Here is a 12,408-nt window from a genome sequence, read left to right on the forward strand (position 1 = left end):
CATGCTCATCTCTTTGTAGTTGAACTCTGTACATACATGACTGGGTGAATTCGTGTTTTGAAACACATTTGGGAATCCCACAGAGAACTCAGCTGCGGTGGCGTTGGAGTGGGTGCGGGGCTGGAGGACACCCCACGTGGACCGAGGACACCCCACGTGGACCGAGGGCCGCTCACGGAAGCGCAGTAGCTCTTGCAACTGCTGCTAAAAGTACGAGGCTTCGTCTGGTCCTGCCAAAGCTCCCGTGAGGGATTTTTGGTTGTCATCATTTGTCAAGCAAAGAATGCATTTTACTTGTTGTATGTACTTGTCTCAGTGAGCCAGTGACATTACTAGAGGGCACCTGAAGGCAATGGGCAGAATGTTATCCAAGCGTCTTTAGGGTTATGCCAGGGCAGTCTGATGGCCACCGTCAGCCCTGGGCCCACAGCCACCTTCCCGAAGTGCAATGCTGACAGAGCCCCTGAGATGGGAGCTGGGGGCGCAGGGCCGGGCCCCCCGCCTTAAGAAGCACGCCAGCTCCTTGTAACAGCTCTGGGAAACTCAAGCAGAGGAAAACAAGGTGGTTGGAATACCTTTTACTCTGTATTTAGGGAGGTAATGCTTTTATTAAAAGCAAGTTAGGTTCCTTCCCCACTAGCAGATCAGCACAGACTCGGTGGCTTTGAACAACACATTTATGCTGCCTCATGTTCAAAAGCTACCTTGAGCTGGCTCCTTCCGGAGGTGCTGGGCAGGGTCCACTTCCTGCTCTCCCAATTCCTTGAGGTGCCATGCTCCGTGGCCCGACCTCGTCCTAAGCTGCTGGCTTCTCCCTCCCTGACTGCCTCCTCCCCTGTTCTCTCTCTGGCCCGGGGCCCCCACCTCCCTCCCAGAGGGTCCTTCGTGATGACACTGGGCCCCCTAGGCACGGGCAGCTTAGAACTGGGGGACACAACAGAACCCTGCTTGTTTCCTATACATGAACAGCTTAGAACTGGGGGATACAACAGAACCCCGCTTGTTTTACACACATGGCTGACGTGTTATCGTGTGCGGTGCTTTGCAGTGTGTGGTGGTTTTGATTACTCAGTAGACGTTCTTCAAAGGAAACTGAAGGGTGTGCACGTTGGCCTCTTCACTCCTGATGCAGAGAAGCCCGCAGCCTCTGCCCTCCCTGCGTCCTGGATGGCGCGGCCCTGGCCTTCAGGAGGAGTGGGTCTTAGGTGGCTGCTCTCTGCCTTGGGAAGCACGTGGGGGCAGCGGGAGCCCAGAGCAGGACAGCCCCCCAGCCCTGGGGTCTGGGAGGGCTTCCAGGAGCGTGTGGAGTAGGACCCGGGCGGCCCTCGGCAAACAGGGCCATCTCTGCACCGTGCACTACTGGCCAGCTGTTTTTCTTTGTAACTGTTTATAACAAGCATCTATCATTTTTATAGAAGCAATAGAAACATCAGCTAGGGGAACAGCCTTCTGAAGGTGCCAGGCCGTGTTACCAAGCTCGGGGGTATCACGTCGCAGGGGGTTAGGGTTGGCGTGTGCAGGGCGCCAGCCGCCCGGTAACAGAAGCCGGGTATGGGAAGGGCCCTTCTCCCTCTCCGAGGCCGCGGCCGGGCACAGACTGTGGTGGCATGGCGGCCCCTGCTGGCCGGCGGTGGCGCCGCAGTGCCTGGGTCACCTGTGGGAGGGCCGTCCCCTGGGGCCCCCAAGGGCGCAGCGAGCGTTCAGTGGCCTCCACACTCCGGGAGCAACACATCGGGCCAGCCTGTGTGTCTCTGAGGCCCTGGTCACTCCTGACATGGGGGCCAGGCTGGAGGCGGGAGCCCCAGGTGCAGTGGGGGCCCCAGCTGAGGGCCAGCCCCCCGCGCCTGCGCCCCCGGTCACCCCGGGCTCAGGGACCCGTCCACAGGGGCTCGCCGTCCACGCCTGAGGGCTCTGTGCCCAGGGCGCAGTGGAGCCGCTGCAGAGGGGACCACCCTGGGGCAAAGGCCCCGGGGCGGGGGCGGGGGGGGGGGGGGCAAGGGTCGGGTTTCTCCCCGCTCTGTGAAGAGAGTCCTGGGCGTGATGATGGGGGCAGGGTTCTGGAGAGGAGAGCCCTGTGCCTGCGCTGGTGGCAGCTGCCCCAGACTTGGCTTCTGACCCCAGCGCCTGATGGTTGCCATCCTCACGGCCCCGGATGGGCTGTGGTCAGATGGCGGCTGAAGCCCCTATGACAACCGTACCCGTGTGCCTGGCACAGGAGCCGGTTGGGGGGCGGGCTGGCGGTGGGGGACCCCCACGGGGCCTTGGCTGGTGGCGGCTCAGGAGAGACTCTGGGAGACGGCGCGCCAGCAGGAGCTGAGTCCTCTCCAAGTCTTGGAGGCGGGGGTACTGGGTCCTCCTGGGTTGGTGGCTCATGGCTCCCCGGCCCACACCCATCGGGGCGGGGCATCCGTAGGCCCCACCTCTCGGTGGGCGGGGCAGTCGGTAGGCCCCATCCCTTGGGGCGGGGCAGGTAGCTCCTGGGGGAGGGCCTGTGGGAGGCGGACGGGTGGACAGGGTGGGGCGCGGACACACAGACCCTGCCTGGGAAGGCGAGGACCCCTCACACCCCGCTCACCCCCCTGTCCGCGGCCTGACCTGACCTGCCCGCGTGTCACCCCAGGACCTGGCCTTGCCATATGCGCAGCGTGCAGTGCCTGGTGAGCTGGGGGGTGCTTCCACACGGGCTGTGGACTCCCGCCGCTTCGCCCTGCAAGACCTCGCAGCCTCGGCTCCCTGCCCTGAGGACCGCTGACCCGTCCATTCCTCGGGCCTGGTGGCTCAGCACGGGCTGGAATCGACAGGTCCGAGGCCTCGGGAGCACTCCGGCATGCCGTGGGCGTTCACGACCGGCTGTTCTCACTGACCATTTCGGTTTGTCCAGGCTGTAGCGTTGTAACCCTGCTCTCTTTTTCGCGGCCGAGTCCTGCCCCGCTGTATCCACGCCTCCGCCGCCGGACAGGGCTCACCCCACTTTGGCTCCTGTGAGGAGCGCTGCTGTGAACATTCATGTACACGTTTCTGAGTGTGTGCGTGCTTTCCGTCTCGGGTCGTACTTGGTGGAGTGGGTGATGCTCCGTTTATGGGTCTGCGCGGGTGCAGCTGTCCCCGTCTGCCGACAGCCGTGATGCTGGGCACCTGCACGTCCGTGTGTCTTCCTGGGAGAAAGTGCTGCTCCCACTGGCTTGTCAGAGTTCTTTGTGAGTTTCGAGTCGCACTCATTTGTGAACTTTAAGTCCCCGGCTGGATGTCAGTGCTCAAAGAGCTGGGGCCCAGGAGGCTGAGCATCACTGCGGCCGCAGCCCGCTCCCCAGACTGCACTTGGGCTTCCCCCGGCTCCCATACCCGCCCCAGGGAGGCACCCTGGGAGCCCAGGCCCTCCAGGAGCCCCAGGGGCCTGCAGACATGTCCCCCTGCCGCATACTGGTTCTCTTCGGGATACCAGACAGAAACTCTTTTTAAATGTCCCCACACCCACTGAACCAGCCCTGGAGCTCTGCCCCCACGGAGACCCCACCCCACCTGCCCCCTCTGGGGACCCCCCTGAGACCCTCCTGGGTCTCTAGAGCCAGCTCCGTTCATAGATGGAGACACAGTCCTGGTGCCAGGACCGTCCCCGCTGCCCTGGCTGTGGGGCAGGGAGGGGTGCACACCCCGCACACCGAGGGTCGCCTCTCTTTGGGGTGTCTCTGTTTTCCTTCGTCGGGTTGGAGGCTGAGGCTCAGGAATTACAAGGGTGAGGGCTTTAAAACAGGAACTGTGCCAGCCACACCGGAAGCCGCCGCTCGTGGCCAGGCATGTCAGCCGTGTCTCTGCGTCTCCCACATTCTGGGAGGTGCTTGCTTCCTCAGCCCCCGGAGTCCCCATGGGGACCTTGCCCTCAGCTGTCACCCAGTCCCCAATGGAAGACTGACCCTGACCCCCCGGCTCATCCACTCCTGGGAAGACCTGGGTTCCCAGCCCAGGTGCAGCTCAGAGTAGGCCCAGTGGGGGGGGGGGGGAAACGGAGGGTGCCGGGAAGGAACGCCCATGGCCCCCCCAGGCCCAGGAGGGTTCGGGCCCAGCCGGCTGCTGGCCGGGTGCCTGTCATGCTCCCATCTTGCCCAACACCACCCCGGAACCTTGCGGTTGCTCAGCCCCAAGCCACGATGTGGCCAGGAAAGGCTGGAGGGCAGTGCCCGCTCTCCCTCCCCCACGCACCCGAAACCCAGGTCTCAGGCAGGGGGGCTGGTGGGGGTGGTGGACATGGCCTGGGGCTCCCCGTTTTCTCCCCTTGGTAGACGGGTCCCCACTGCTCAGGGCTCTGCACAGAACAGGCACGCCGAGGAAGCTGTCGAGGGCCCAGCCGCCCTGCAGTCTCCTCTGGGCGCCCCGCCCCGCCCCACCCAGGCCAGAGTGCCAACCCCTCTGCCCTGCAGGCCCCTCTGGGCGCCCCGCCCCGCCCAGGCTGGAGTGCCAACCCCTCTGCCCTGCAGGCCTCTCAGGAGTCTGGGCACTGCTGCCAGGGGCTGGCGGCCGGCACCGCGTGGGGCTCCTGCCAGCGTGTGTCCTCTGCACCAGCACCGCGTGGGGCTCCTGCCAGCGCGTGTCCTCTGCGCTGGCACCCCGTGGGGCTCCTGCCAGCGCGTGTCCTCTGCGCCTGCACCCCGTTGCCCTGCAGCCCCTGGGGCTGGGATCCTGCCTCTCGGGCCCTCCCCTCCCTTGCCCTCCACCCCATCCTCGTGACTCCCCCACCTCCTGCCCGGCCCCCCTCTGCCCGGCCCTGCTGGGGGGCCCACCGCAGCCTCCATTGCTGTCAGCTGCCCTGGACTCTGTCTCCAGCCCTCAGGAGGACCCCTCCCCGGTTTCCCAGGTTCTGCGCCCTCCCCCATCCTCACAGCCTTCCTCAGGCCACGAGGCTCTGAGTCCTGGGTGTTTGCCTGTCCGCATGTCCCCCAGACCTCGGCGGGCACAGCTGGCTCCCATCACCCTCACGCACCCCCTCCCACAAAGCAGACAGAGTGGTCACTACCCTCGCTCCCATCCCCTCAGCATAGGGGCCCCCCAGGGCCCTGCCAGGACACTGTGTGCTGGCCTCCAGCCCCTCCGACAGCCCCCGGAGCCTGGGCAAGGGCCTGTCGGGCGTGGCCCGCCCGAGGCTGCGTGTGCCCTGCGTCCTGGGAGCCCCACGCCAGCCCACTGCACCCTGTGCTTCCCTTTGGCCGGGGTGCCCGGGTCGGGGGCTCCAGAGCTCCGTCCTGCCTGTCTCTTTAAGGCTCTCACATCCTGACCTCTGTCCTTGAATCCGCCCCCCTGGACCGTGTCATCACCCCCAGAGTCACATGGGAAGACACAGAAGCAGAAGGACCCGATGCCAGACAGGGCGCGGCTGTGTGCTCAACCGCCTGCGCCTCTCCTGCTCGTGCTCCGAGCCCCTCTGGCTTCCCTGGCCCCACCGGTCCCTCCTCGGCCCCCAGCATCCCTGCCGCTGGGGGCGGGGGGAGCGAGGGGCTCGGCTCTTTGTTCCCCAGCTGTGTGTTCATCCCAGTCCTTCCACCTAGAAGCCACTTGTGGCCTTGGGTGTGACTGAACACCTCTATGCCTCTGTTTTTCAGCATCTGTAAGATGGGGATTAAATGGGATGGGGTTTGACCTAATGCCTGATGTAGTGAAAGTCGCTCAATCATGAGCGACTCTGTGACCACACGGACTGTAGCCCGCCAGGCTCCTCTGTCAAGGGATTCTCCGGGCAAGAATACTGGAATGGGTTGCCGTTCCCTTCTCCAGGGGATCTTCCCAACCCGGGGACTGAACCTGGGTCTCCTGCATCGCAGGCAGATGCTTTACCATCTGAGCCACGGGTCAGTGAAGCAGTTACTGTTGTGACTGATGCCAGTGTGTCTTCGTGACACGCTGTTCCCCACTCTGCTCTGTGGCAAATTCTGACCCTGGCATGGGGACCCCGAGATGAGGACACCACCCATCCCTCCCAGAAGGGCGCCATCTGATGAGGGAGAGAGGAGGCCAGCTCAAGCACACGATGACGCAGGACCTGTGGTTTAGAAACTCAAGCCCAAGTGGGCTCCCGTGTCCTGCCCGAGAGACCCTCAGGGCTCTAGAAGCACCGCGCCCCCGTGCTGGCCAGAGTAGGCCTCGGTGGACAGTGCCCACACAGCCTCTGTGTAGGGCGAGGTGGCAGGCCCTTCCCCCTGTCCTGGAGGTGCTCTCCTGGTTGTGGGCCCCCCAGGACTCCGGCACAGCATCCAGCTGAGACCCTGGCAGGTGGCACACACCCGCAGTGCACCACCCACCGCGGACTGCCCGGCCGAGGACCGTTCTGGAAGAATGCTAGCAGTCGCTGACAGTGGTTGGCTCAGTCACGGGGTGGGGGGGGGGGGGGGAGGCTGTCTGCTGTTTCTAACCAGCTGCATCACTGCATTCGTAATTTAAGAAGAAAAGGGAAAGAACCTGGACAGAGACCTGTCCCCTCCTCTCCCCCATGCTGTGTGCTGGCCTCCTGACTCAGAAGGCTGTATCCAGAGCACCCTTCTCCCTGCACACCCCGCCCTTCCCGGCTGGGTGCAGAGCAGGGCCCTTCTGTGGCCTGAGCGCCCCCTGCCAGGCAAGCCCCCTGGGGCTTGTCACCTGCCAGCCTCTCCTCCGAGGACAGGGAGGTAGTCCTCAGGGCCGCGCGTGCACCCCTTCTTCCTGCATTCCCTGCTTGCCCGCTGGGCCTGGTGCACTGCCCCTGAGGGCACAGTAGCTGTCAGGTGCTGTCAGGGCGAATGACTGGGGACAGTCCCACCCTCAGTACCCCCGACCGTGGCTGCTGGTGTCTTGCCCCGCCAGGTGGGCCCGCTGCAGGGGGATAGGGTGGGCGGCGGCCCGGAGACCGCCCCTGCGGGTCCCTGGGCGGGTCCCGGGAGCGCGGGCTGGGGCGTCGGGCCGGCGCGGGAGGAGGCTGTTCGCCCGCCCTTCCGCCCGCGCCGCTGGGGGCCGCCCGCGGGCCGCGCCGGCCAGAGCGCGCCGTGCGCCCCGGGCCCCGCGCCGGCACACGCTCGGCGGCCGCGGCGGCGAGGAGAGCGGCGGCGGGGCCGGGCGGGCGGTAGGAATGCGGAACCGGCGCGCGGGCTGAGCCGCCCAGGATGGCGCAGGGGTGGCGGCGGCGGGCGGCCTGCGTGGGGCCCTAGTGCGGCGGGGCGGGCGCTCCCCACCCGGCGTCGCGGCCATGGCCAAGGAGCGGCGGAAGGCCGTGCTCGAGCTGCTGCAGCGGCCGGGGAACGCGCGCTGCGCCGACTGCGGCGCCCCGGGTAGGTGCGGGCCGGCCGGGCGCGTCGGGATGCTGTGGGCCCGCGTGGGTGCGGGCCCGGGAGGCTGCGGCCCGGGCCGGGTGCTGGCCTGGATGCCAGCCCTGGGCCGGGAAGGGGTGCTGCGGCGCCCGCAGGGCTGGAGGGCGCAGGCCGTGGAGCCTGGCCCCCGCTCCGGTGGGGCGCGGGCCCGATCCCCGCTGGCCCCCGGCCCCCGCCCCGCGGCTCTGTCGCCGCCTCCCCTCCCCCAGGCTGCGTGTCTTGTCAGCCGCCGGCAGCCGCCGCCTTGCGAAACCTGGGGCTCCGCAAAGAAAAAGGAAATCGCGGCGGGAGACCGGCGGCAGGGAGGGGATGGGTGAGCGGGGCCGCGGCTCCTCCGCGGGGATGGAGGGTCCGCCGGCGCCCCCACCTGCGGTGACGTCATGGCCCCTGCCTGCAGCCGCCCTCCGGCCCTGCGCTGGGAGCGGGGGAGGAAGCACCTGCCGTGGCCACGTGGACCCGCTGGGAAAGGGGTCGCGGGCCCCCCGCCCCCAGCCTCGCTGCCCTGAGCAGGTGGCCAGTTAAGGTGGGGCCCTGGGCAGGTGCAGTCTCCTGGCGGGCATCTCCTGGACTTCGCTCCTGGGTGGTGCTCTGGGGTGATTTCCAAGGCCCCGGAGTCCTGGGGCTACTGTTCAGGGATTGGCAGGAAGAGAAAAGGCTCTGCTCTCAGGCCCCGGGGACCCTGCTAGTGAGCTGGCGCCCCTGGCAGGTCTTGGCTGCAGTGGGGGTGGGGCTGGAACAACCCCAAGCAGCGAGGGCGGCCCCCTGGCCTGCAGGGACACGCTGGACGCGCCCCGGGGGCGCCTAGCCTGAGCCCCTCAGAGCAAGCCGAACAGCATGGAGTGGCTGAGCCCCCAGAGAGGGAAGGTGGGGACACGGACTGTGGACATTCAGTGCCCGGCTCTTGGCCGCTGCTTGCCCACTGGGCTGGGAGGGGTCTCTTTCCTCCCGCCGCCTCCTGTGCAGGGAATCTGGAGCGGAGCGGCCCCGAGGCGAAGCAGCGGCAGGCTTCCCTGGAGGCGGGCGGGCTGAGGGCCTTCCCCACGCCTCCCTCCCGAGCTGCCCAGGGCCTGCGGCTGTGCCCTGAGGCTGCATTGCCACTGCCTGCTGCTGCCCGCCTGGCCACCCCTACTTCTCTCTCCCGGGCCTGTGTTTCCACTTGTCAGGAGGGTGAGCTGTGCCAGGGAGTGGTCTGGGGAGGAAGGCAGTTCGCACCGTCTCCTGCCAGGCCTGGTCTGAGGAGCCGGGCCATCAGGCCACCCTGCCCAGAGGAGCTTCTTGGGACCCCGAGCCTCCCTGGCAGGAGGGAGAGGGGCCTCCTTGGCTTGGTGATCCTGCAGCCGCTGCACCTGCCCACCCACTCCTCCAGGGGCACTCCACCCCTGCCCCGCGGGCACAGGTGCTCAGGAGGGCCGCCGTCTGGCACTGGGCCACACCTCTGCTCTTCAGACTCTGTCCACGACCTCAGATGCTCGCCTCGTCTGTCTGGCAGCCTGAGGAGCAGCCAGGATGTGGGCCCCCATTTTACAGCTGGGGACGCCGAGGCCTGAAGACCTGGAGCTGACTCAGTGGGCCTGAGGCCTCAGGGGTGATCGCTGTCCAGGTGCCCGGCCCCCTGACCCATCTCTCGCCTGCCGTGTCTCTGCTGCAGCCCCGCGGCTCTGTCCGTGGTGGGGGCCGCCCTGGGTTGCTGCTGTGGCCTCCTGTCCCCGCCGCGGCCAGCTGGCCAGCTGGAGCCCTTCCTGGCCTCGGTGGGGCTGGAGGAGGACAGCGCCCTCCCACGGCGGCCGGTGCTCCTGCTTCTCTCCGCTGCAGCCCACCCAGAGTGGCGCCTCGGGGCTGGGGGTCCCCGGGGCCTTGGCTCTGCACGGCAGGACTCGGGTGGGCCCCGGGCCCCCAACCGCCAGGCGTGGGGCTGTGGGGATGGATCTGGGCAGGCCGCCATGCAAGGGCTGCCGGCAGGGAGGCTGTCTGGGGGTGGTTGCAGCCCCCAGACCCTCTGGTTGTCTGCCCCAGAGTGGGTGCCGCTGCCCGTGAGCACAGGGCCTGGTCTGAGGCTCCCGGAGGCGCTCCTCAGTGCAGGCCTGGATGGGAGGGTCTCCATCCCAGAGGGAGGGGCTGCAGTTCTTTCCTCTGGGTCACCCGCCTCGTCGGTCACCTGCCAGGTGACTGTTTGGCCTCCGATAGGCAGGACGGGCGAGGCCTCCACGCGTTCCCTGGGTGAGGTGTGGGTGGTCCTCCCATGGGGCTTTGATGCCTGTCACCTGCACCACCAGGTAAAAACAGTTCTGATTGGCGAGGTCTGGGCTTGTCAAGGAGCGCTTTCTGGGAGTGACGGTGGTGGGACGGTGGTGTGGAGACCCTGCTGGGAGCCCGGGGCTGGGGGCCAGTCCTCACTGCTCAGCCGGGGCTGGAGCGTCTGCCTGCCAGACCTCAGAACAGGAGGTCCGCACTCCGCCCCGGGAGGCTTCAAGGCAGAGGTGACTTTCAGACGTTGCTGTAAAGTGGGGCAGGAGTACCCGGGCTGGGAGGGGCTCTGCAACATGGCTTAGTTTGGGAGAGGGTCCCCTGAGAGCGTGGCCAGCAGGGGGCTGCCGAGAAGTGGGCTGGGCAGATGGTCCCCGCTCCCTGGAGCCGCAGCCTGCTTGGGTTTTAGGTCACTTTTTTTCCATTGTGGTGAAATCCATGTAAGTCACGCTTCTCACTGTTGTGCAGCGTGCCGCTTGGCGCCGTTAAGTACGTCCACGTTGTCATGCAGCCGTCACGACCGTCCGTCTCTCAGTCCATCTCGTGAGCTCTTTCCATCTTGCAAAACAGAGATGTGTCCAGTTAAACACCGACGCCCTCCTCTCCCCAGCCCGCACCCTTCCCCTTGCCGTCTCTGTGGTTTCGAGCCAGACAAGTAGACTCACACAGGACCTGTCCTTCTGTGTCTGACTTGTGTCGCTGAACATAACGTCCACAGCGTTTGTCCTGCTGCGTCAGGTGGCACGGTTTCCCACCTTTAAACAGTTGAGATGTCGTTGGCTGCAACATTGTATTAGTGTCAGGTGTAAACAGTGATGCAATGCTTGTGCTTACTGAGAAACAGTCACCACAAGAAGTCTAGTTAGCATCCCCCACGCAGGGTTTCTTCCTTGTGACGAGAACTTTTAAGATCTGCTCTCTTAGCAACTTCCTGGTGTCTGCCTACTGCAGTGCTGGCGGCTGCAGTCACCATGCTGTGTGTTTGTCCGCAGGCCTCGTTGATTCTGTAACTGGAAGTTTGTACTTTTTGACCCCTCTTCACTCAGCCCCACCTCTGAGAACTTACTTTCTCTCTGTGAGTGTGGGGTTTGGGGTTTTGTTTTTTAGATTGCACATGTTAGTTAATACAGCATTTGTCTTTCTCTGTCTGGTTTATTTCACTCAGTGTGATGCCCTCAGGATCCATCCACGTGGTCAGGAACGGCAAGGTCTCCTTTTTGATGGCTGAATGGTACCCATATGTGTCACACCTTGATCCAGTCATCCGTATCTCAGCTGTGGTAGATGGCGCTTCCGTAAACATGGGGATACAGATATCCTTATGAATTCATTTTCGTTTCCCTCAATGAAATATCTAGAAGTGAAATTACTAGATTGTATGGAAGTCCTATTTTTAATTTTTTGAGGAACCTGCATCCTGTTTTCTATCTGCAGTGTCACCCAAATGTATCCTTGTGTCCACTGCCACCCCTGGCTTGTTATTTCCTGTCTTTTTCTTGCTGGCTCTGCTCATGGGTGAGCTGATGCCTCACTGTGGATTTGATCTGCATTTCTCTGGTGGTTAGTGGTATGAGCATCTCTCCACACACCACGCCATCTGCATATCTTCTTTGGAACAATGTCTCCTCAGAGGCTGTGCCCAGTTTTTAATTGAAGTGTTAAGTCTTTTGTTGTTGGTTTGCTATCACATGAGTTCTTTGTGTATTTTGGATGTATTTAGACCCACTGTTAGGCATGTGATTTACAGATATTTTCTCCCGTGGGTTGCCTGTTTGTTTTGTTGAGGGTCTTCCTGTGCAGTCTTCAGTCCCACTGGTTTATTTCTGCTTCTGCTGCCTTTTCTTTTGGTGTCAGGCCCCCAGACTCATCGCCAGGACTGACGTCAGGGAGCTTGCTGCCTGCGTTCCTCTAGTTCTGTGGCTCCGGGCCTTGCACTCAAGTCTTCAGTCCATTCTGAGTTAACTTTTTGTAAGATAGTGGTCCTGGTTTTGCACATGGATGTCCAGTTTTCCTGTTTATTGAAAACACCGTCCTATTTCCATTGTATAATCTTGGTTCCTTCATTGTAGATTAATTGACCGCATAGGTGCGGGCTTATTTCTAAGCTCTCTGTTCTATTCCATTGATGTGTATGTCTGTTTTCACGCTAATACTATACTTTTTTATGTACTCTCTTGATTCCTATAGCTTTGTAATGTAGTTTGAAATCAGGAACTATGATGCCTCCAGCGTTGTTCCTCTTTCTCAAGTTTGCTCTGGGTGTTTGGACTTCGAGGTTCACAGAAACATTCAGATGGTTTGTTCTGTGGTGCTGCTGGGGTCTTGACAGGGATTTCTGTGTTGCCTGCTCTGACACCGAGGACGGCTTTGGGTGTGCGGATGCTTTAACAGTGTTAATTCTTCCAGTGCGTGAGCACGGCGTGCAGTCCCACCGGCCTGCGTCTTCAGCATCTTGTAGTTTTCAGTATAGGTGTCTTTCACCTCCTTGCCTAAATGTGTTCCTAGGTATTTGATTCCTTTTGACGCAGTTGTAAATGTGTTGTTATCTTTCTTTCTCTCTCTGATGTTTCTATTTCATTTGTCTTGCTTTTGGCTGTGCTGCGTGTTGTCGCTGCCTGGGCTTTTCTCTAGCTGTGGCGAGCAGGGGCGCCTCTCTGGTTGCGGCGTGCAGGCTTCTCGCTGCAGAGCGCGGGCTCCGGCGCGCTTGGGCTTCCGTGGCTGTGACTGCCCGCTCTAGTGCACAGGCTCAGTGGCTGTGGTGCTAGTTCCGCGTGGCATGTGGGATCTTCCCGGATCAGGGGTTGAACTTGGGTCTCCTGTGTTGGCAGGTGGATTCTTT

General features: G+C 63.3%; 1 protein-coding gene across 3 annotated transcripts in view; it reads left to right on the top strand.

Annotated features, from left to right (window-relative positions):
• The first annotated feature begins 6,740 nt into the window (after positions 1 to 6,740).
• ADAP1 (ArfGAP with dual PH domains 1) overlaps positions 6,741 to 12,408 on the top strand; it is a 38,849-nt gene continuing 33,181 nt past the window's right edge. The window contains exon 1 of one of the 3 annotated variants that reach the window (XM_020882325.2): positions 6,741 to 6,825. In XM_020882325.2, coding sequence (XP_020737984.1) covers positions 6,762 to 6,825 — 64 coding nt within the window. In that variant the 5' untranslated portion in view covers positions 6,741 to 6,761. Of the gene's footprint in view, positions 6,826 to 6,963; positions 7,287 to 12,408 lie in introns of those variants that run through there. The other 2 variants (XM_070460642.1, XM_070460641.1) reach the window with 2 other exon arrangements.

Source organism: Odocoileus virginianus, chromosome 33 (genome assembly GCF_023699985.2).
Source record: "Odocoileus virginianus isolate 20LAN1187 ecotype Illinois chromosome 33, Ovbor_1.2, whole genome shotgun sequence".
In the NCBI taxonomy this organism is placed as follows: domain Eukaryota; kingdom Metazoa; phylum Chordata; class Mammalia; order Artiodactyla; family Cervidae; genus Odocoileus; species Odocoileus virginianus.